Source organism: Peromyscus eremicus, chromosome 1, assembly GCF_949786415.1.
Source record: "Peromyscus eremicus chromosome 1, PerEre_H2_v1, whole genome shotgun sequence".
Classification (NCBI taxonomy): Eukaryota; Metazoa; Chordata; class Mammalia; order Rodentia; family Cricetidae; genus Peromyscus; species Peromyscus eremicus.
This window is the reverse complement of record NC_081416.1, coordinates 93297488-93322682: the sequence shown is the minus strand read 5'-3', so window position 1 is coordinate 93322682 and position 25195 is coordinate 93297488. Positions and strand designations below refer to the sequence as shown.

General features: G+C 38.4%; 1 protein-coding gene across 1 annotated transcript; it reads left to right on the top strand.

Annotated features, from left to right (window-relative positions):
• The first annotated feature begins 23505 nt into the window (after positions 1-23505).
• Positions 23506-24477, top strand: LOC131900320 (olfactory receptor 5P76). The gene has a single exon (XM_059251618.1). It carries the CDS (start codon positions 23506-23508, stop codon positions 24475-24477), a length of 972 nt encoding a protein of 323 aa, XP_059107601.1.
• Positions 24478-25195: the final 718 nt, after the last annotated feature.

The window sequence follows — 25195 nt, the reverse complement described above, 5'->3', positions numbered from 1 at the left end:
GTCTGTGAGTTGAATTGTTTCTTTGGCAGTCCAAGAATCTCCTGAACTCCTAGACCCAATGCTGTGGGATGGTCTGTACGTCAAATGTGCTGCTGATTGGTCAATAAATAAATCACTGATTGGCCAGTGGCCAGGCAGGAAGTAGAGGCGGGACTAACAGAGAGGAGAATTGAGAGAACAGGAAGCTGGGTGAGGGAGAAACTGCCAGCTGCCACCATGACAAGCCGCATGTGAAGATCCCGGTAAGCCACGAGCCATGTGGCAAGGTATAGATTTATGGAAATGGATTAATTTAAGCTGTAAGAACAGTTAGCAAGAAGCCTGCCATGGCCATACAGTTTGTAACCAATATAAGTCTCTGTGCTTACTTGGTTAGGTCTGAGCAGCTGTGGGACTGGCGGGTGACAAAGATTTGTCCTGACTGTGGGCAAGGCAGGAAAACTCTAGCTACAACCCAAAGACTCCTAGACCCACTTACTTGTCTTAAATGAAAACAATTATAAAAATAAAGTCTGCGGGAGTATCCAACCAATGACTGATTTGACTTAAGACCCACTCCATGAGATGGAGTGCACACCTGACACTGCTTTAGTTACCAAGAACCAGAGACTAAATAGCCCAGAGTCATCCAGTTCCAAGGGATCTGATGTCCTCTTCCAATCTCTACAGGTACCATTAATTCATGTGATCCACAAACATCCATTAGCACAAGACACTCATATAGATAGATAGATAGATAGGTAGATAGATAGATAGATAGATAGATAGATAGATAGATAGATAGATAGATAGATAGATAGATAGATATAAAGATATATAAAGATATATATAGATATATATATAGATATATCTTTAAACCTTCAAGGAGATGGAGATTTAGCTTAGTTGGCAGAGCACTTGCCTAGCAAGCTGGAAGCCTTGGGCTCAATAGCCAATACTACCTAAAAGGGATGTGATGGCACACATCTGTAATCTTGTGGCTCTGCTTCTTCCTTGGTATTGAGGGCTACATTGGTCCACAAGATGGAGGGAGCAGAAGCAGGGAACATGGTTTGGAGGGCTGTAGGTATGATGGAGAAAGCCCTCTGGAAGATGACTTCAATGAATTAGCTCAGCTTTATTACAGAGCATAGGAACCCCTTTTTGTTTCTGATTTTGTTAATTTAGATACTGAATATTCTCTCTGCCTTAAGTATTTGCTCTTGTTGATTTTCTAAAAAAAAGAGTTCTGTTTCTATTTTATGGATTTTAGCCCTCAGTTGATTATTCTGTGCTATCTACTCCTCTTGAATGGGTTTGACTCTTTTTGTTCTAGAGCTTTCAAGTGTGCCGTTAAGTTGGTAGTATGAGATCTCTCCAAATTCTTTGTGAAGGCACTTCACAAAGTTAACTTAACCTGTTAGCACACACAGCTTTCATCCTGTTCCATAATTTTGGGTATGTTATGCATTCATTTTCATTGAATTCTAGGAAAGCTTTAATTTCCTTTTTTATTTCTGCCTTGATCAAGTGATCATTCAGTATAGTGCTGGAAGCTTTGCTCCAGATGGGTTCAATGACCTGGGACTGATGTGTAAAGTCATCACTAAGAAGAGACTGTGACCACCAGTTGTTCAAACAAGTGGACCAGGTAGCCTGGCCTTTATTTATTTATTTATACAGTTTTAATGGTTTGCATGAACAGTTTTACAATTAGTTTTTACTTCCTAAGTTTCTAAAAATGGTTACAGTAATTGCCAGTTTATTCCTTGCGTCTTTCCCCTTCTGTCCCTCAACTTTCCCACTGGTAACCATTACCTATTTGATCTATAGCTCTACTGTTAAAAGCATAAGCTGTGTTGCAAGTCACAAAGGAAGTTTTCTAACTAGGAACACCTACAGGTAGAACAGTGTGCCCAGTTGGCAGCATATGTGGTTACAGGGTCATGCAGGGTAAGAGACAGTCTTGTCTCTAGTAGTTAATATATACACCTAGTAGGGCCTGGGTTCTCATCATCAACTCACCAGCCAAAGCTGGATCAATCCATCCCACATTCTGTACTGCTCTATCACCTCTAGGGATATATTAAGTTTTTCTGTTTCTCCTATAGGCAACATAACTTGGAAACTTACTCTTAATAGTTGGCACTGTTTATCTCTTGTTCTCATGTCCTTCTCCATTAAGTTCTTGGGGTATTGGCTCAATTGTTAGAAATGGGCAAACTGTGGGTTTCTATGATTCTACTTCATTCCCTGTCTCTAGACTGCTCCAATTAAGTCTTGATATCATCTATTTATTAACATTTCTCAAAGATACTCTTGGTTAAAATCATTCTTTCCAGAAAAGTTATACAAACATGTAATATTAAACTTCATAAGCTACTGTGACTCTTTCAGAGAACTGTCCACAGGTTTTTGCTAAGTGGGTCAGGGTCTCCACTGCCCTGTCACAAGGAGAGCCATTTGTGCTATTCTCTGGCCTTGTTCCCCAAAGAAGTCATATGGCTCCCACCAGTACAGAGTTGTTCAGTTTCCATGAGTTTTTACGCTTTCTGTTGTTTCTGTTGTTGTTGAAATACAACTTTAGTCCATGGTGGTCTGATAGGATACAGAAGGATATTTCAATTTTCTTGTGTCTTTTGAGTCTTGCTTTGTGACCAAGTATGCAGTAAATTTTGGAGAATGTTCATTGAGGTGCTGAGAAGAAGGTATATTCCTTTGTGTTTGGGTGAAATGTTCTGTAGATACCTGTTAGGTCCATTTGATTCATAACATGTTATATCCATTATTTCTCTGTTTAGTTTTATGTCTGAATGACATGTCCATTGGTGAGAGTTGGGTGTTGAAGTCTCCCACTATCATTGTGTGAGAGTCCATGTGAGATTTAAGCCTTAGTAATGTTTCTTTTACAATCGTGGATGACCTTGCATTTGAGGCATAAATTGCCATCATGGTAGAATTTTCCTTTGATGAGTATGAAGTGTCCTTCCCCATCTCTTTTGTTTGGTTTGAAATCTATTTTGTTAGATGTTAGAATAACTACACCAGTGTGCTTCCTGGGAGCATTGGCTTGGAAAGCCTTTTCCAACCTTTTACCTTGAGGTAATGGCTATCTTTGATGTTGAGATGTGTTTCTTGTATTCAGCAGAATGATGAACCTTGTTTTCTTATCCATTCTGTTAGCATGTGCTTTTTCTTGGCAAATTGAGTCCATTAATATTGAGAGATATCAATGACCAATGATTGTTAATTCCTGTTGTTTTGTTGTAGTTGTTGGTTTTGTGTGTGTGTGTGTGTGTGTGTGTGTGTGTGTGTGTTTCTTCTTTGGATTTTGCTGGTGTGAGATAATTTATTGCTTGTGTTTTCAAGGGTGTACTTAACCTCCATGGGTTGGAGTTTTCCTTCTGGTACTTTCTGTAGAGCTGGATTTGTGGATAGATATTGTTTAAATTGACTATCATGGAGTATCTTGTCTTCCTCATCTATGGTGATTGAACAGTTTGCTGGGTTTAGTAGTCTAGGCTGGCATCTGTAGTCTTTTAGAGTCTGCAGCACATCTGTCCAAGCACTTCTGGCTTTTAGAGTCTACATTGAAAAGTCAAGTGTAATTCTAATAGGTCTGCTTTTATATGTTACATGGCCCTTTTCTCTTGTAGTTTTCAATAGTCTTTCTTTGCTCTGTGTGTTCAATATTTTGCTTATTATGTGGTGAGGGATCTTTCTTTTCTGGTCAAATCTACTTGGTATTCTGTAAGCTTTGTGTACCCTCATAGACATGTCTTTTTTTAAAAATTAGGAAAATTTTCTTCTCTGATGTTAAAATTTTTTTGGGCTTTGAGCTGAGATTCTTCTTCTTCTTCTTCTTCTTCTTCTTCTTCTTCTTCTTCTTCTTCTTCTTCTTCTTCTTTTTCTTTTTCTTCTTCTATTCCTATTATTCTTAGGTTTGGTCTTTTCATACTGTTCCAGATTTCCCAAATGTTTTGTGTCAGGAATTTTTTAGATGTAATGTTTTTTGACTGATATATCTACTTCTTCAATTGTGTCTTCAATGCCTAAGCTTCCTTCTCTTGTATTCTGTTGGTGAAGCTTGTCTCTGTAGTTCCTGTTTGCTTACCTAGATTTTCATTTCCAGAATTCCCTTGGTTTGTATTTTCTTCATTGCTGCTATTTTCATTTTTGGGTCTTGAACAGTTTTATTCATTTCCTTCAATTGTTTGTTCTATCTTGGCTTTCTTTAAGAGATGTAGCATGAATCTTAAAAAAGGTCTTCTTATTCATAAAAACAAACTCAGTGCCAGTTATTGGGGTGAATGCTGGAAGATCAGAGAAGCAGAACAAGCCACAGCTACTTCACCTTGCCAATTACTCAGCTGATCCTGTTTCCTCAGACTGGAAGCCTGTGAGTCCTCATCCAGAATGGATCTCAGCTAAACTGCTGCTAGAAGCCTAAAAGCTTATTTTTCTTATCCATTCTTGTTCTTGTCCTCACACCTTAAATATCTTTCTGCTTCCTGCCATCACTTCCTGGGACTAAAGGCTCTTGTTACCATGCCTAGCTGTTTCCAGTGTGGCTTTGAACTTACAGAGATCCAGATGGATCTCTGCCTCTGGAATGCTAAGATTAAAGGTGTGTGTGCTACCATTTTCTGGCCTCTATATCTTGCTGTGGGATGGTCTGTATGTTAAATTGCTCTGATTGGTCAATAAATAAAACACTGATTGGCCAGTGGCCAGGCAGGAAGTATAGGTGGGACTAACAGAGAGGAGAATTGAGGGAACAGGAAGACAGGGAGAGACACTGCCAGCCGCTGCCATGACAAGCAGCATGTGAAGATGCCGGTAAGCCATGAGCCACGTGGCAAGGTATAGATTTATGTAAATTGATTAATTTAAGCTATAAGAACAGTTAGCAAGAAGCCTGCCACAGCCATACAGTTTGTAAGCAATATAAGTCTCTGTGTTTACTTGGTTGGGTCTGAGCGGCTGTGGGACTGGCGGGTGTGAGAGATTTGTCCTGACTGTGGGCCAGGCAGGAAAACTCTAGCTACAATATCTAGTGACTGTTCTGTTCTCTGACCCTAGATAAGTTTATTAGAGTGCACAATATTTTGGAGAACACAATATCACCACAAAGAGATTTATAAATTTCCTCCAATTTTTGTTTGATTTTCCTTGCTTTCTTTAAGAGAATTATTCACTTTCTTCCTCACCTCTATCATCTTCATAAAGTTGGTTTTAAGATCTTTTTCTTGTGCTTCAGCTGTGTTGGAATATTCAGGGCTTACTATAGTGGAATGTCTGGACTCTGGTGGTGACATATTGCTCTGACTGTTGTTGACAATGTGCTATGAACCACAGGAATGTAGTAAGAATTCAGCGGAATATGGTAAAGCTAAACCTAGAAAAATCAAGGTATTCTTTTAGAGAAACCCAAATCTCAAGGAGTATTTGGTGTTATCCAGCTTTTAATATATCAGCTGTCTCCTGCTATAAATTTCATGTGTGCTCATAACTTTCCCAAGAACTTTTAACAGTATATTTTACCTGAAATTCTTCTCAAGCATCCTAGGCCAAAACAGCAAACAGTCTCCTGAATTAAGGTAAACATCCTTCTGGAGATATCGCCTAGGAAACAGGCAAAGGGAGGTGCATAGCTTTGTTTCTTGTGCAGAAGAAGCTCAGACCCTACTTTCTCTTACAGCCCAAGTGGCATTCCAGAGCATTTGGCTCAGAACAAAGGGCTTTTTGCATACAAGGTACAGTGTAGCTATGAGGCAGGTTTCCTAGCTCCAAGCAGAGTTACCCCACCCTGCCAGTATATGGCAACATAGAAATAGAGAGGCAGTTACATTTTAGTGATTTATAGATTCTTTTACCTAACCATGTGTAAGATTGTAGTTTGAGCACATTTATGATAGACTCATAACATTTCATCTAACCACTTATAAGAATATATTTGAGCACATAAGTTCCCTTTCTGACTTATTCCAGGCCTTATCTGGCCCCACCTCCTCTATTTACTCCTCTTTTGGGTTGCAAATGAAGCTGGCTATCACTACTCTTATAGGGATCTTGGAAGCTTGGCATGATATTGTAAGAGTCAGTCTGCTGGTAGTACAGAAACTGGACTCTGGAAGAGGAAGGGGAAGGAACAAAGATGAAGAAGAATAAAAAGGATGAAGATGAGGACAGAGACAGAAAGGAGTTAGAGTTATGAGAGGACAGGAGGAGAAGGGACAGAGAGGAGCTGAGTATGAGAACAGAGTTGAAGCCATTTAGAGAGAGAACTGACTCAAAAAAATGAAGCAAATAAACTAAAGAGTTTTGTGTACATAGATTCATTTAATAGCATCAAAGATTAGATTATCAGCTGGGTGTAGATTCTTCCCAGACCCTGATGGAGGGCTTTCAAGGGTCTGGACCCCTATAGTCCTCATTAACTATGTTCTTATGCTGGTGTCTAGGAGTCTGAATTTGAGGTGGTTATAGGTCTAAATGTGTATTTCTGAGTTTGTCTTTGTTGAATGGGTGTTTTGTTCCTTTGTTTTTGTTTCCTTTCAGGCCATGCATCCTGTGTGGCCTGTGGTTGAGCAGAAGGTCTTCACCTGAGTTGCAGGGTGGCCTTCTGGCTGTCAGTGTTGACTCTTTGTCAAGCAGGGTTCTTCACCTGAATTCAGGGCTGGGACACGGTGATGAGGAGGGCACAGGGCATTGGGGATAGTATTTGGAACGAGGTACTGAGTGAGTGGAGGAGTTTTATGAGGTCATATACACATTGCCAGAACTCCAGCCCTCAACTTGGGTGGCAACCCTGGATGAGAGGCCATCCAAACCAACTCAAGCAGAGACCCTCTACTCAACTGCAGGCCACTCTAGCCAAAAAAAAAAAAAAAAAAAAAAAAAAAAACAGAGAAGACAGAAAACACCCATCCAACAAAGACAAACCCAGAAATGGGCACCTAGACCTATAATCACTCATCTCTTTTTGGTGTGTGGCAGTACAGTAGTATCCCAAAGGTTAGGGTAGCCCAGAACAAGTGTACAATACTCCCTAAATGCTCTGAGTTGTTTCCCATCACTAATTGCCTAAAAATGGCCTTAGATGCATTTGAAAAATATGAGGATTAAGCATCAAAGAATGCTTTTCTGATATGATTATAAAGCTTTTCCTCAACTTTATAATTTTGCCTTCATCTAAAAAACTCTGGGTCTCCGAAACTGATTCAGGAATAGGAATGGGATGAGGAGGTATGAGTACATTGCACATGTTTCAGTTCAGGCCTGTGATCTCTGACTTCACACTTCACCAATATCACAGTTATCAAGCACAGCCTTGCAGGCTGCCCATCTGTGTTCCTAAGGAACACCTAGAGATTCCTCTGGGTCACACATTTTTAAATAGTGTGATGATTAGCCATTGTCAACTGATTGGATTTGAAACTACCTAGGAGATATACCTCTGGACATGTCTGTGAAGAGTTTTTCAGAGAGGTTTAAGTGAGAAGGGAAGACCACCCTGAGTATGGGTAGTGCCATCCCATGGAATGAGGTCCTAGACTTAATAAAAAAAAAACACAAGAAGGAACAAATAAGCTGAGTACCTGTGTTTATCTCCCTCTGCTTCCTGACTGCAGTCACCTCATGTCCTGCCACCATGATGAGCTTTATCTCTTCTTAAACCATTATATAAAGTAAACCCTTCCCTCCCTAAGTAAATTTTGTTGAGTATTTGGCCACAGAAATGAGAAAAGTAATCAATACATATTCCATGTTATGATAGCCAATCTCAATGTGGTATGTTTAAGCACACATACAATCTTTGACCCACTCTAGGGTTTTAGTATCATTCAAATTAGATCCAATTTTAGATATAGTGTATTTTGTTCATATCCCTAAGCTATATATTATAGCTACTTCAGTACTTCTTAAAATATTTATGTCCCTTCACCAATCAGTCTCTCAATGGCATGGACTAGAAGATTCTGTGAGCCCTCTTTAGAATGCATACTTGGGCATATACATGGAATGTGAAAAATGAGCCTAGAAAGATTTGTTGTAGAGCACCTGAACTGAGCCCTCTCCCCAATTACCATACCTAGCCTGGGTCACACATCCTCTGGTTAGGCCCAGTTGGATGAATCTGCTTGAGCCTGATGTATCCCCAATGTTCTGTCTAGTTTTATGTCAACTTGACACAGGCTAGAGTTATCTGAACAGAGGGTACTTCATTTGAGAAAAAGCCTCAGTAAGAACCAGGTGTGAGGCATTTTCTTAATTAGTTATTGGTGTGGGATGGCTCAGCCTATTGTGGATGAGGCCATTCCTGAGCTGGTGGTCCTGGGTTCTGTAAGAAAGCAGGTTGAGCAAACCAGGAGAAGCAAACCAGTAAGCAGCTCTCCTCCATGGCCTCTTCACCAACTCCTAGCTCCAGATTTCTGCCCTGTTCCTGTCATAACTTTCTTTGATGATGAACTGTGAAGTGGAAGCATGAGCTGAACAACCATTTCTCCCCAAGTTGCTTGAGTCATGTGTTTATCACAACAACAGTAATCTTAAGATACCCAATCTCTGAGCTTAGTCTCAGTCACACATTTTGTGCACTATACCAGTCCAGTGAATCCACATGACTCTAATTTGCCTCTTCTATATCTAACCTCCAGGCCTAGCCCAGGTCTCATATCCTTTGCTCTTGTCTAGTCTAGTGAGTTCCCTGGACCCTAGTCTGCCTACACCTGCCTCAATACCCAGACATAGCTGGCCTAGCCTCTTGAGCCCCTAGTGCCTTGACTGCCCAGGCTATCCCCAACACTCAGAGGTAGCCTAGGTTGGAAATCCTGTATACTGGCCTAGTCTATTGAGTGCCCAAGACCCTAGCCACCCATGTCATCCTCACACCTCCAGGTATAGCTCAGTACAGCTTGCGCATCAGCACACCAGCCCAGGGATATCCAGCTATGTCTGGGAAGTGTGTGTGTGAAGGTATGTATGTATGTACATGCAGGTGGTCTGGGACATAGGGAACTCACCAGACTGGCCTGGTACACATGATATGTGACTGAAGATGAGACTTACCAGTCTGGTCCTACTTCACTATTCTGAGACATCAGTCTAGCCAGAACATAAACATAAAGAAGCCTATGACACAGAAGACAAACTATTTAGGTAACAGGACATCAGTGTTGGTGAAGGTCTTAATGGTGACTTTCGTGTCATTCATGAAAATATATGTAATTTGCTTTGGGGCATTAAAAAACATAAAAATGGCTACTGACTGACCCATAAACTTTATTATTTATTATCCCCTAAGCCCACCAAGGAGCATTCTCCAATTTTAGTTCCTTTTTGTACACATCTTTGTGGAAGCTCCCCATCTCCAATGCCAGTTGCTTTCTAGGTCTAACACAGTTGACTTTTTCAATCATGGGAGGTCATAGGTTCTCTTGACATGGCTAGAAATAAAATTTATAGTTATTTTCTGTAGGTAGAGTTTCCCTATTCTACCAGCCTGCTCCCAAATTACCACACAAAGACTTAATATTAATTAGAAATGCTCAGTCCATAGCTCAGGCTTATTACTAACTAGCTCTTACAACTTAATTTAACCCATTTCTTTTAATCTATATGTTGCCACATGGTTCATACTTGTTACCTCATTTTTATATGTCCTGCTCCTCTGTGTCTGGCTGCAACTCCTCTTACTCAGCCTCCTTCTTCCTTGCCTCTTCTGTGTCTGGCTGATACACCTATACTTCCTGTCTAGCTACCAGCCAGTCAGCATTTTATTAAACCAATCTGAGTTATAAATCTTCACAGTGTACAAAAGGATTATTCCACAGCATTTCCCTCTTTTGTCTAATTAAAAAGGAAGTCTTTAACTTTAACAAAGGAAAATTATATATAACAAAACAGTTATTAGGTAAGAATTACAGTTACAATATCCAGTCCATTTGTATTTGGCAAAATTAGAGAAAATATTCTATTATATATCTTATCTTTTTAAGTCTAAAGTTTCATATCTAATTTACCTTTTTATCATAACTAAAGAAAATTTTAAGTCTAATTACTTAATCTTTAACTCCAACAAAGACCCCAGAAGGGTAAAATTTCATCTAACAACAGGAACGTCTTACTGCCTGGACACTAGGTTCTTTTGTAACATTAGGGCATCCTAACATTTTGGCCTACAGGCCTGGTATATCTGACAGACATTTCTGAGAAGCAGGGAATTTTGAAGGACTGTCCTACCTTGTCTTGGCAAAGTTTGGTAGTCACTTTCTTTTGCATCCTGTTCATCCAGTTTGGACAATATACTGTCACCAATTGAGGCAAGAGCAATTTAATTGCCCAAATGGCTAGCTTTTTCCATAAAAAAGCAAAATCCATAAGGACATGATTTGATGCCCATCATCTTCTTTTGACATAAATGGGTGCTGTCAGGAGCAGACATGTATCAGTGTCATGAAAAGCCCTAGGTTATTAAACATATTAAATGCTCTATTATGTAGGTTTGAAGATCATCTATCTATCTATCTAAATATATCTGTGTATGACCTTAAAATCATGCCTAACATGACTATAAGTTTGACTATTATAGATGACTATTAATCTGTATTTCTTAATTATACAATACATATTAATGAGCTGCATAAACACAATATACCAACAAAGAGTAGAAACATACATATAGTATAGCAAAAGTAACCTCAAATTTGTATCAACATATAAAAGTCCATACCCATGTAAAATATATAAGACTAGTAGTTGCTTTTTTGGTTTAAAAGTAGATTCAATAATCTACCCTTTTATTCTTTTATTTCTACATCCCCCTTTTCTTTTCAGAATGAGATAACTAAATCTAATCTCCTTTGTTCAGCTTTTTTCCTCACCATTACCAATAACAACTTGTAACCAACTCCCTTAAATGATGACAAATATCCATAACCCACTGAATGACCAAAACCCACCCATACCCCATCTATTCGGAATGTGGGCATCATTCTTTAGGCTACTTCCTGTTGTTTGTGGTCACTGGTATCTTTGAGAGGAACCTTCAGAAAATCAGGATAATTGTTAAGTCTTGGCTGGAGTATTTTTGTGAGGCTCGACCATCTCAGCCAGAAGCCTTGAAGCTGTTTAAGATGCAGAATTCACAAACTGTAATGGTAGCATTCTGAGATGTTGGATCACCTGGGCCATCCATTTTTATTGGTGTCTTATCCCCTTGTTCTGAAATTATATAAATTTTTAAAGGTAATATACATTACAAGTACGGAATATGTGGTGTGTACAAGTCAGTTAAAGCTGTTTTTTTATGTTTGAGCAGTTAAAATATACATGTTTTATAGTTTTTCTAGGTTTATTTCTTTATGTCTATAGCCAGGATTTCAGGGAGTCTTCCCCAATCAAGCCTGATCCATAACAACCTGGAATGAATTCACAGTCTCTTATCTCCTGTGGAAATAAAAGCATAAACTCTTCCCCAAAGTAACCTATCTTTTGACTTCCATTTTGAAGTCAACACATTTTTAAAATATATAGGGTGGCTTAATCCAGCAGTTTTCAAAATCCAATGTGTCTTAGCAGCTTTCATTTCTTTATTAGCAATCAGAAAATCTAAAGACAACACAGTAACATACAGAATCCAGACTCTATGTATTTCCCATATATATATATATATATATATATATATATATATATATATATATACCAACACTAGCACAAGGCAGTTGGCTTCATTCTACAGGCAGTAGCCAGGGGATGCCTTTCTGTATCATGGCCCATGTGAGAGACTGTGGGAACCTGCCATGCAGCTTAGCTCATGGTGTGCTGGCAGGGCTCATGCTGGCAGCTCAAGCCTACAGGTAGTAGCTGGGAGATGTGTCTCTGTACTGTAGCCAGGAGGAGAGAAGTGAGACTAGGAACCATGCTTGGCTCTGTGTTTGTGTGAATCTTTTTTTAAGCTTTGTCAGGTCTTAATGAAAATTCTGGCCCATGTTGGGACATCATTTGTAATCATAGTTTTCCTGTCCCATCAGTCCATTCCCAAATTACCACACAGAGATTTAATATTAATTATAAATGCTTGGCTGAAAACTCAGGCTTATTACTAACTAACTAACTCTTACAACTTAAATTAATCCATTTCTTTTCATCTATGTGTTGCCACATGGCTCATGGCTTGTTACCTCATTTTGTACATGTCCTGTGTAGAGAACAAAGAGCCTTGTACACACAGATAAGCACTGGAAAAGCCAGGAAAGTTTAACACACAGCTTACCTATTCAGTGGAATGAGATGCAAGGCTGCTCTTCCTGGAATGCTAGGAATGATGTTGTTTTACAACCTGGTTATCCTTTGCTGTGTGATGGGACAGTCACTCCTTTATCTCCCAGAAATTATGTTTTTACTCATCTAACACCTTTTTCCCCAAATCTTGAGCACTGCTTTTATACCATAAAACCCACTCTTATGAGTGATGTCACTTGCACTTTACAACAGCCTAAGTGACTTCTAGGTTTTCTTAGTACCATGTCAATCCTGATACCCACAAGCATTATGTTTACCTCAGTCAAACTCCCTAGACCCTAAGTCTTGGGCACTATCTCTGAGTCAACAGTACCTATTCTTGTGAAAGAATCCAGTTGTACTTTGTAGAAATTTCAATGTAAACATGTCTTAAATTGTTGTACACTTGGGACTGAGTTAATTGTTACCTGAATACTTTTTTCCAAAATTGTTCTATGCTTAAATATGGCTAAAGTAAAATGATCTGGGTCAGACTCTAGAAGTCTTGGTCCAGTACCAACTACAATTAAATCAGGCTGAGCTGAGTTTCATTTTTATCTCTTCATGGATCACTTCTTCCCCTGACTGCTGTAAAGCCAGCCAGGGAATCACCACAGTCTTGCTCCTCTGTATCTAGATGGTGACTCCTCTAACTCCACCCTCCTTCTTCCCAGCCTCCTCTGTGTCTGGATATCCCACCTATACTTCCTGTCTAGCTACCTACCAGTTAGCTTTTTATTAAACACATATAAGTGACAAATCTTCACAGTGTACAAAAGGATTATTACACAGCAATTTTCCAAGACAAACTTTAGACTTAAGTTTTTTGAAGATGTAGAGAAAATGATGTTTCAGTTACTCTGAAATTACATTGTTGTAACTTCCAGAGAATGATTGTTTTAATATTTGAATTTTTACTTCAATGTACCTAACTATAACACACTTCAATGTCTTACTGAAATTTCTGTATACAGTGATAAAGTGAATAAAAGTAGTTTTTACAAAAATAGGGCATTCAGCCAGCAGGTGAGAGAACACCACTCCCACCACCCACTGGAATCTGTTCCCCCATGACCCACTCTGCCTCCCAACCTTACCTATCCCATCATCCTCCCCACTGGCCAAACATCCACCACAACATCAGCAGCCCCTATAGGCACGTGCACCACCTACACCAATTGGAAGAACAGGTGAGTGACTGATCTCACAGCTAAACTAGCCCAATTTTTAGGCTCTAAGTCTCAGGGAACATCAGAACATCCTGGGCCCCTCCCCCTCCCATCTCAGTACCAGCAAAGCAGCTGGGCCCTGCCCCCAACTCTGGTGGAAGTCCACTGTACTGGTATAGTCCCCAAAAGCCAGATAGTAGGTGAGAGATCTGTGGGCAGGCTACAGCACCACTGCTACCACCACCCTTTGGACTCTATACACTCTGTGACCCATTCTGCTGCCCAAACCCCCCAACACCATCATCCTCCCCATGGACAGCCCTCCCCCACATCAGCAGACCCTATAGGCACAAGAACCACCCACACCAGTTAGAAGAACAGACTCCATAGGCACAGGCACAACCCATACCAGTAGGAGGAACAGACTCCATAAGCACAAGTAAAGACCATACCAGCCAGAAGAACTGGTGATACACTGGATTTAGGCACCCAAACCCCCACAAACCTTAGCTGGGACAACCCTACTGTACCTGATCACCATCCAATCACCAGAATCCTTGGCCATTTGGGCCAAAGGGTAATAAAGGAAACAGATAATAAAGGAACAAAAGACCTAACCAACAAAGACATCTCAAGAATCAATACCTGTACCTATAATTATCCCAAAGCCAGATGGGTAAATACCAGTATAAGAATACGTTAAACAACATAAAGGGCAATATGGCACCACTAGAATCCAGTGGTCCTACAACAGCTAGACCAGAACATCCCAATGAAGATGAAACAGAAGAAAATGACCTTAAAAATAACTTTATGAAGATAATAGAGGACCATAAAGGGGAAATGAAAATTTCCCTTAAAGAAATCAAGGAAAAGACAAATAAAAATTGGAAGAAATCACTAAGTCCCTTAAAGACAGCCAAGAAAAAACAATCAAACAGGTGATGGAAGCAGTTCAAGACTTGAAAATAGAGGCAATAAAGAAAACACAAACTGAGGAGATTCTAGAAGTAGAAAATCTGGATAAGAGAACAGGAGCTACAGATGCAAGCATCACCAACAGAATACAAAAGATGGAAGAGAGAATATCAGGCATTGAAGATACAATAGAGGAAATAGATTTATGGGTCAAACAAAACATTAAATCCATAAAATTCTTAACATAAAGCATCCAGGAAATTGGGGACACCATGAAAAGACCAAATCTAAGAATAATAGTGATAGAAAAAGGAGAAGAATTCCAGCCCAAAGGCACAGAAAATGCATTCAACAAAATCATAAAAGAAAACTTTCCTATCTTAAAAAAAAGAACATGTTTATGAAGGTACAAGAAGCACACAGAACACCAAATAGATTGGACCAGGAAAAAAGTCCCCTTGCCACATAATAATCAAAACACTAAACATATAGAATAAAGAAAGAATATTAAGAGCTGCAAAGGGGAAAAATGCCAGGTAACATATAAAGGCAGACCTATCAGAATTATATCCAACTTCTCAAAGGAGACTAAAAGCCAGATGATCCTGCACAGATGTTTTGCAGACACTAAGAGACCATGGATGCCAGTCCCAGACTATTATATGCAGCAAAACTTTTGATCACCACAGACATAGAAAACAAGATATGCTATGACAAAACCAGAGTTAAACAATACCTATCCATAAATCAAGCTTTACAGAAAGTACTAGAAGGAAAACTCCAACCCAAAAAGAGTTAGCTGCATGCTCCCCCCCCCAAAAAAACCCACAGGCAATAGATAATCTCACAAGAGCAAAACCCAAAAAAGAGAAAAACACACACACTAACAACAACAACAACAAAACCAAAAAATAATAGGAATTAACAATCACTGGTCATTAATATCCTTTAATATCAATGGACTCAATTTGTCTATAAAAAAAACGCAGGCTAACAGAATGGATATGAAAACAGAATCCATCCTTCTGCTGCATACAAGAAACTCACTTCAACTTAAAAGACAGACATTACCTCAGAGTGAGTAAAGGGTTAGGAAAAGGTTTTCCAACCAATGGATCTAGCAAGATAGTTCTTGTAACTGTCCTGGTATGTAAGAAAATAGACTTCAAACTGAAAATAATCAAAAGAGATGGAGAAGGACATTTCATATTCATCAAAGGAAAAAAACATCAAGATGAAGTCTCAATTCTGAACATTTATGTCCCAAATACAAGGGCACACATATTTGTAAAAGAAACATTACTGAAGCTTAAATCACACATCAAACCCCATACATTAATAATGGGATTTCAACACCCCACTATCACCAATGGACAGGTCTTCCAGACAGAAACTTAACAGAGAAACAAGGGAACTAACAGATGCTATGACTCAAATGGACTTAATAGATATCTACAGAGCATTTGGCCCAAACACAAAAGAATAAACCTTCTCAGCACCTCATGGAACTCTCTAAAATTGACCACCTACTCAGTCACAAAGTAAATCTCAACATATATGAAAAATTAGAATAATCTCCTATATCTTATCAGATCACTATGGGTTAAAGTTAGAATTTAACAACAGCACAAACTACAGAAAGCCTACAAACTCATATAAACTGCACAACTCTCAACTGAATTACCACTGGATCAAAAAAGAAATAAAGAAGACTTCCTAGAATTCAAAAAAAAATGAATCCATAGCACACCCAAACTTATGGGACACTATGAGAGCAGTGCTAAGAGGAAAGTTCATAGCACTAAATGCCTACATAAAGAAAGTGGAGAAATCCCACACTAGCAACTTAACAGCACACCTGAAAGCTCTAGAACAAATAGAAGCAAACTCACCCAGGAGGAGTAGACAGTAGGAAATAATCAAACTCGGGACTGAAATCTATACAATAGAAACAAAGAGAGCAATACAAAGAATCAATGAAACAAAGAGTTGGTTCTTTAAGAAAATCAACAAGATACACAAACCTTTATCCAAACTAACCAAAAGGCAGAGAGAGAATATCCAAATTAACAAATCAGAAATGAAAAATGGGGCATAACAGACAATGAGGAAATCTAGAGAATCATTAGATCATACTTCAAAAAGCTGTACTCTGCAAAACTGGAAAATCTAAAAGAAATGGACAATTTTCTGGATAGGTACCACACACTAAAATTAAATCAAGACCAGATAAACAATTTAAATAGACCTATAACCCCTAAGGAAATAGAAGCAGTTATTAAAGTCTCCCAACCAAAAAAGCCCAGGGTCAGATGTTTCAGTGCAGAATTCTACAAGAATTTCAAAGAAGAGTTAGTAACAATACTCCCCAAATTGTTCCACACAAAAGAAACAGAAGGAACACTGCCAAATTCTTTTTAAGAGGCTACAGTCATCCTGATATCCAAACCACACAAATATTCAATAAAGAAAAAGAATTACAGACCAATCTCCCTCATGAACATTGATGCAAAAATACTCAATTAAATAATGGCAAACCAAATCCAAGAACACATAAAAAAAATCACCCACCATGATCAAATAGGCTTCATCTCAGAGATGCAGCGATGGTTCAATATACAAAAAAATTGTCAATATAATGTACCATATAAGCAAACTGGGAAAAAAAACCATATGTTCATCTTATTAGATGCTGAAAAAGACTTTAACAAAATCCAATAACCCTCCATGATAAAGATCTTGAAGAGATCAGGGATAGAAGGAACATGCCTAAACATATAATAAGCAATATACAGCAAGCTGACTGACTGGCAGCATCAAATTAAATGTAAAAAAAACTCAAAACAATTTCACTAAAATCAGGAACAAGACAAAGCTGTCTACCCTCTCCATATATCCATTCAATATAGTACTCGAAGTTCTTGATAGAACAATAAGACAACAAAAGGAGATCAAGGGGATACAAATTGAAAAGGAAGAAATCAAACTTTTGCTATTTGCAAATGATATGATAGTATACACAAGTGACCCCAAAAATTCTACCAATAAACTCCTAAAGTTGATAAACACCTTCTGTAATAAGGCAGGATACAAGATTAACTAAAAAAAATCAGTACGTCTTCTATATACAAATGATAAAAGGGCTGAGAAAGAAATCAGAGAAATAACACCGTTTACAAGACATTCAGACAAAAAGGAAGAACAAAGGCCATTAACAAAGTTCTGCAGTTGACAGACGGTCCAGACAGACAGGCACCCAGAGAGGGAGCTTTGATTATGCCAAAGGCCCAATGGATGGGTTGGGGACAAGTCAACAGAGTCTCCTGATCCCTAGAGTTCTGAGATACACAGAGGGGACCCTCAGGGGTCCCTGGTAAAGTGGCCTCAGACTCAAGAACCCTGCCCAGACAAGGAGAGGGGACGTCTCCCGACTCTTCCAGGTTCACTTGTCTGCCAAAGCAGAACCTCTCAGAAATATGCAGCTGCTAGCAGCAATCAGAAATAGAAAGGAGAAACAAAACAGAAACAATAAACAGGCAAAACAGACCACCCAATCACCCGGTGTAAACCTTTGGGGTTCAGGGGTCTAGGAGGGTTGTCATCTGCGGAGGTGTCCTCTGGGGATCCCAGACGAGCTCCCAAATGTTGTGCCCAAGTTGTGAGACCCCTGAAGAGACTACCAGGGACACAAACTCACTGAAATGCAAAAGCAATTTATTGGAGCAATTCAAGCCATGGCAGGAACCTCGTCAAGCACACTGACATAGTGGGGCCTAAAGGAGGTGCTTCTCCATGAGTATGCACAGTTTTTAAAGGCAAAAACCACAAGGTTACCATATCAGGGGGGATTCAGTATGGGTACAAGCCTCATTGGCTTGTGCTTAGGGTCTTTCCAGAATTCTGCTGTTATTGCATGTCCCATTTAACTCTGGTCATTTGTTAAGCCCTTTTCCTGAGCTGTCTCCAGATTGGGACATTCTGTGGTTAATCAGTTGCCACCAGATGGCCAGATGGCCATTCCTGACATCCTGACTTTGTACTTTCTGGTTCCTGAAATTTATGTCAGCAATATTGAGAACTCAAAACCTAAGGTCTGTTGCAAAAATTGGAGAGTCTTACAAGATGAAGGGGCCCTGGTTCTTCACTATCAATCACATCTTATCTTCAATATTTATTCTCATAACTTCAGATCTTACAGCAAAACAGTCAATGCATTACTCTAAAAACTGAAGCAAAGAGCTGAGAAGATAGCTCAGACTGCAAGGTGCTTGATTCTTAAGCTTCAGGACCTGAGTTTGATCCCCAGCATGTGTGAGAAGAACCATGTGGTTGGCCCTGCTTGTAATTCTAGCACTGAGGAGGCAGAGGCAGGAGAACCCCCTGGAGTTCACTGGCCAGATAGCCAAGCCTATTTGGAGAGTTCCAAGACAATGAGAGATAATAACACCCTCCCCCAAAGTGGATTGCTCCTTAGAAACAGTGCCCTAGGTTGTCCTTTTGTTTACACAAATGCACACACACACACACACACACACACACACATACACACACACACACACACGCTCATGCAACTAAGCTATGTTCATTTTTTAAACCAACAAACAGCATATAAATTTATTTTTATTTAAATTGAATTTATTTTTAACTAATACAAAAAAGCAAAATGGTACGTGACTATGGAGTATTATAGTATCTTTTGGTACAAATACATAATGTCTGCAGTATACAGTAATTTAAACATAGATAGTGCCTCAAACACACATCATGTCTTTTCCAAAGGTAGTTATCAACTGAAATAAGTTAATGGCTATCATGGTGGCATTTCTATATAAACACATTTCATGCTTGGTCATATCCATCATGCCTTCTCTCTGTGGTGCCCCTCTTCTCTCTGCCCTACCTCAATGCTCTTCTCAATACCTAATAGTCCCTCTTCAATTTTCAAGCTACATTTTTGTAGTTTCTGATAAGGACAGATACTGCTCTTGACCTTAGCCAAAAGGCCAAGAAGTGATGACAAAATTTTTAATGACTAAATAACAACCCATGGTGTATGTAGAGCATCTTTTCTTTATCCATTTTTTTGTTGATGAGCACCTAGGCTGAAGATGTATTTTTGCTGAATAGTGGTACAATAAAGGTACTTATGTAAATGGCTGTTACATGATGACTTCATTCTCTCTGGATAAATATCTTGAAGTGGTATAGATAGATCACCAAATATAGAGAACTCCATATTATTTCCTGTAATGGTTATACAAACTTACATTCCTACAAACATTATTAAGGAGTTTTTTCTACACATCCTCACCGCATTTGTTACTATTATTATTTTTGATAATAGACATCCAAGTTTAGTGGGATGAAGTTTTAATTTTCATTTCCTGATGGTTACACACAGGAAGCATTACCTTATATATACGGACTAATTATTCTTTTCTTTGAGATAAGGTATTATTGTGTGGCCTAAGCTGGCCTCAAACTTGCTGTGTGGCTCAGCCTGTCCTTGGATTTATAATCTTGCCTCAACTTTCTGAGTGCTGGTATTACAGGTGTATAGTACTATGGCTGCCTCTGTACTTCTTTTCTATGTTTATATTTTCATTACTTTTATGTTAATAAATAACTTCTTGGTGACATTTTTATACATATATACCCTTGTATTTTCTTCTTATATGACATGAAATATATATCAAATATATACAGGTATAGGATTATGTTTTTCTAAGTGGCTTATTTTCCTTAACACAATTATCTTAGGTTCCATCCATTTTCCTATAAATTAACTAATTTCTTTCTTCTTTACAGATGAATAAAGTTCTACTGTGCAAATGTATCATGTTTTCTTAATTTACTTATCTGTTGATAAACCTCCAGGCTGTTCCATGTTTAGGCTACTGTGCATAGTTCAACAATAAACATGAGCATACAAGTATCTCTATGGCCTTCTGACTTAGGATCCCTTCAGTTTATACTAGAGAGTGATATGATGGATCATATGGTAGTTGTATTTTTTTTTTTTTGGTCTTTCGAGACAGGGTTTCTCTGTGTAGTTTTGGTGCCTGTCCTGAATCTTGCTCTGCAGACCAGGCTGGCCTTCATCTCACAGAGATCCTCCTGGCTCTGCCTCCTGAGTGCTGGGATTAAAGGTGTGTGCCACCACAACCCAGCTGGTAGTTCTATTTTTTAAGTAGTGTGTGTGTGTGTGTGTGTGTGTGTGTGTGTGTGTGTGTGTGTGTAAGAGGGGGGTAGAGAGAGAGAGAGAGAGACCTACAAAGAGTATAATAATTTCTTTTCCCACATCCTCTTCAACCACTGTGGCCATTTACTTCCTTCATAGTGGACCCCCAATCATTTTAATTCCTATTTCCCTAATGGCTAATACTACTGAACATACATTTTTCACATTCTTGCTTGTGATTTTTATTATAATTTTGAGAAATGCTTAATCCATTAATATGTAGATCATCTGTTTTGTGTTTGTGTTTGTTTTGGTTTGTTTTTAGTTCTTTATGGATTGTAGATGTCAATCCACTACTAGATTTTATAGAGGTAAGAATCACAGTACACAAATTCTTTGAACTCCAGTCTCTGCTCTATCTAATGAAAACTGATAATAATAAAATCATCTACACCCTAACATATTGTGAACATTCACTATGTGTAAAATGATTAGCAAAGTTATTAGTATAAAGGGATGTTGATAGGAATATTGGCTGTAGTTATTGTAGTGTTTGTCAACCCAACCCTGCAATAACAGGGCTACAAGGGATTCTGAAGTTAGGGTTAGCAAGAGAACTAAAGGACCACTGAGTCTTTGGGCTGAAGAGTTGGTGTTCTACCCCAAGGGAACTAGCCAAGAGGTGATACATTGCCTCTATTTCCATTCTTCAAGGCACCCAGGTCGTTTAACAATTCTAACTGTTCATGCAATTTTTAGACTTTCATGCTCTGTCTTCTTATACAATATTGGAAATGTGTAAAACTTTTTTGTTATTTAAAATTCAACTTCATATGAAGTTCCACTTTATGTTCCCCTGGGGTACTTGATGGCATATGTTAAAGATGGCAATTCAAAATTTAGTGATAAAGATATTGAATGGATGAAACTAGGTTTAGCTTTTATATTTGAAGTTTAGCATTATTTACTTCTTACAAATATCCAAGTAAACTTGGAACTAATTGTTCATAAGAAAATTTGTTATATTATGATGTCATAAATAAGAAACAAATCCTTTTTCTTCAACTTTTTAATCCTTTAAATCTTTTTTAATAAATATTTTTATTTTATAATAATTTAATTTTACATATCAACCATGGATTCCCCTGTCCTCCCTCCTCCCTCCTCCTATTCCCCAGCCTTCCCCCCCAATCCACCCCCCATTCCCACTTCCTCCAAGGCAAAGTCTCCCCTGGGGAGTCAGATTCAGTTGAGGCAGGTCAAGTCCCCTCCTCCCTGCACCAAGGCTGAGCAAATCCTACATGACTATGCATGAACGCCTAGAGAGAACAAAATAATGAATTGACCACTTGAGAATTGACAGGATCTTGGGAGCTTAGTTGTTTTGGCCTATGAATTGAGTAACTCAGTATCCACCACAGAAAATAATGCTACTTCAGGATTCATATTTGAATTTTTAACGTCTTCAGAGATTTATCCCCAAAAGAGGAAAAAGTTAAAAGATGACTCCCTAACCACCAAAACTTTGACTTTTCACTAAAAGATGAATGCATTCTCACTTCAAGAGGTAAGACTTTGCTTGTGGTAATGAATCTGGATGACTGATTTTCATGTATCATCTGAGAAAAACATTTATGTACTCAGTCACAGTGCTAAAATGACAAGTGTAGTCAAGCAGTCAGCCTGTGAGCCACGTTGGCTGGCTGTATCTACCATAAGTTTAATGAGATCAAGCAGTCATAATCAGAGTACCAGGATCCCTGTTTACCTACACACGACACAGCAAGTCATAATTTTTTAACATCATCTAAATGTGTCACTGTTAAAAGGTTTGAGAGGGTTTGGGCATTTACTGATATTTAAGGACTCAAGTAAAAGATTTAAAAGTTATTAAAAATTGTGCACAAAGATTTACCTTTGTTTAGAGAAAGTTTATTATATTGTATATATACAAAGTATGTTGAATATAAGATTATTTCATCTGATAAAAGCCCAAATAGAAACCAGTGTTATAGCAAGAAGTCATTTATTTGAATAAGCCTGTTTCAGTTATGTGTTGAGTATCTAGTATGGTTTTTTTCTTGATTGCATATATATCCCAAATTATTTCTTAAAACATTTTCTGTTTCGTATATATATATAAAAACTAACAAATTTACACTACATAATTTTATTGATAATTTAAAATTCCTGTCTATTTGGTGAGTGAATATTAATTTTATTTATGTAAGAAATTCTTATACAATATCTATTTAAAAGCCATTAAAAACCTGACTTCCCATTCCTATATGCCTTCTGGTATACAGGAATCCAAGGATTTTATTATTTCATTATAATATTATGCAGATGTTAAATAGGGGGGTTCAGACAGCTTGGGGTTCTAATTCTGATTTGACTGGCTATTATGTACCACATTCAAATTAAAGAATCTCTTTCAAAGTTGTTAAAATATAAGGTTATTAAAATGATATATTGTGAAATTATAATAATTTATGTAAAACCAAAACATATTTGTGAAAATATCACAATTTCATAAATTACCTATTTGCATCTGTGCACAATTCTTAGATTAATGCTTGTTTTTTTTTAAGAAACATATAAAATATAAGCCGCTGTCAGAGTATTTCCTCCAAAGCTCTTTGCATTCATCTTCATTAATATACCCAGGATTTATTTCTGTTAAACTCATCTATCTTCTATTTTTATATTTTGCTTTAAAGTGTACTTAGTTAAACAACATAACATGTAAAGAAAGGGGCATATTACGTGAGGGAAAGTTTTTAGGTGATTGTGCTAAAGAACTTAAAAATTATAGAATGATTCATCCCTGCAGGAAAATAAACATGGATGTTTGGACATCTTTAAATATAATTGTATTGTTTGTGTATTAATGAAAGTGAAACTACCCATTTACAAATCTCTTCCTGTAATGTCTCCATCGTAGCTGTGTTCTGGCAGCAGCTACACTGACCCATGGCTTTCCTGGAGGACCGGAACCACACTGCAGTGACAGAGTTCATTTTATTGGGCTTAATTGATGACCCAGTCCTTAGAGTCGTCCTCTTCATCATCATCCTGTGCATCTACCTGGTGACTGTGTCTGGGAACCTCAGCACCATCCTCCTCATCAGAGTCTCTTCCCAGCTCCATCACCCCATGTACTTTTTTCTCAGCCACTTAGCTTCTGCTGACATAGGCTATTCATCTTCTGTCACTCCCAATATGCTTGTCAATTTCCTGGTGGAGAGAAATACTATCTCCTACCTTGGATGTGCCATCCAGCTTGGTTCAGCTGTTTTCTTTGGGACAGTTGAATGTTTTGTTCTGGCTGCCATGGCTTATGATCGCTTTATAGCAATCTGTAACCCACTGCTTTATTCATCCAAAATGTCCACACAAGTTTGTGTCCGCTGGCTTGTAGGAGCCTATATTGGTGGTTTTCTTAATGCTTCCTCCTTCACCCTTTCCTTCTTTTCACTTCTCTTCTGTGGACCAAATAGAATCAATCACTTTTTCTGTGACTTTGCTCCATTAGTAAAACTCTCCTGTTCTGATGTCAGTGTCCCTGCAGTTGTTCCCTCATTCACAGCTGGATCCATCATTGTGGTCACAGTGTTTGTCATTGCTGTCTCCTACATCTACATCCTCATCACCATCCTGAAGATGCGCTCTACTGAGGGCCGCCACAAGGCCTTCTCCACCTGCACCTCCCACCTTACTGCAGTCACTCTGTTCTATGGGACCATCACATTCATCTATGTGATGCCCAAGTCCAGCTACTCCACAGATCAGAACAAGGTGGTGTCTGTGTTCTACATGGTGGTGATCCCCATGCTTAACCCCCTCATCTACAGCCTCAGGAATAATGAGATTAAGGGTGCTCTGAAGAGACAACTTGGTAGGAAAATACTTTCTAAGAGACATACGTTAGTTTTAAAGACTTGATATAGAAATAATGCCTAATTGATAAAATATCACAGTGAGTATCCTGTTTGAAAGAACTTGATGACAGTGTTAGCATGTGAGGAGCTTTTCAATAAATATGGGCATTCAAATTTCATACTGCATAAGAAACTAGATATTTATTTAATAAAATCAAATATTTTTAAAATTGAGGACATAAATCTAATCAGACAAACACAAATTGCTAAACATACTTTTGAAATTACATAAATATTTTCCAAACTTGTTCATCATTAACCAAGATACAGATTGGATCTTAATTGTCCCCAAAGTCTCATGTCATTGGTAAAAACCTGTTCCTTAATATGGTGCTTTTGGGGAATGCTAGAAACATTTAGAAATTGAGACTAGTTGTGATATTTACTTTACTCAAGGCACGCAATAAACATGACATGTCACTCAGAGCTTTGTCTATCTTCTTTATTGGCCAGGAGGTGAGAGTCTTTGTTCAACCACCCATCCCTACTATGAGGTGCAAACACAGACCACACCAATGGCCTCAACTCACTAGCACCTGAGACCTCTAAAATTCTGTTCCAGGAATAACACTTTGCTTTTTGTAAGTTGATTATCTTAGTTATTTGTTATATTAGCAGAAAGCTGTTTAATACAGAGTTCAATCTTTGGGGCTGTGTTTTTCATTTTTTAACACTACATTCTCTTGAGATAAATCTGTTAACTATATCCATCCTATTACATG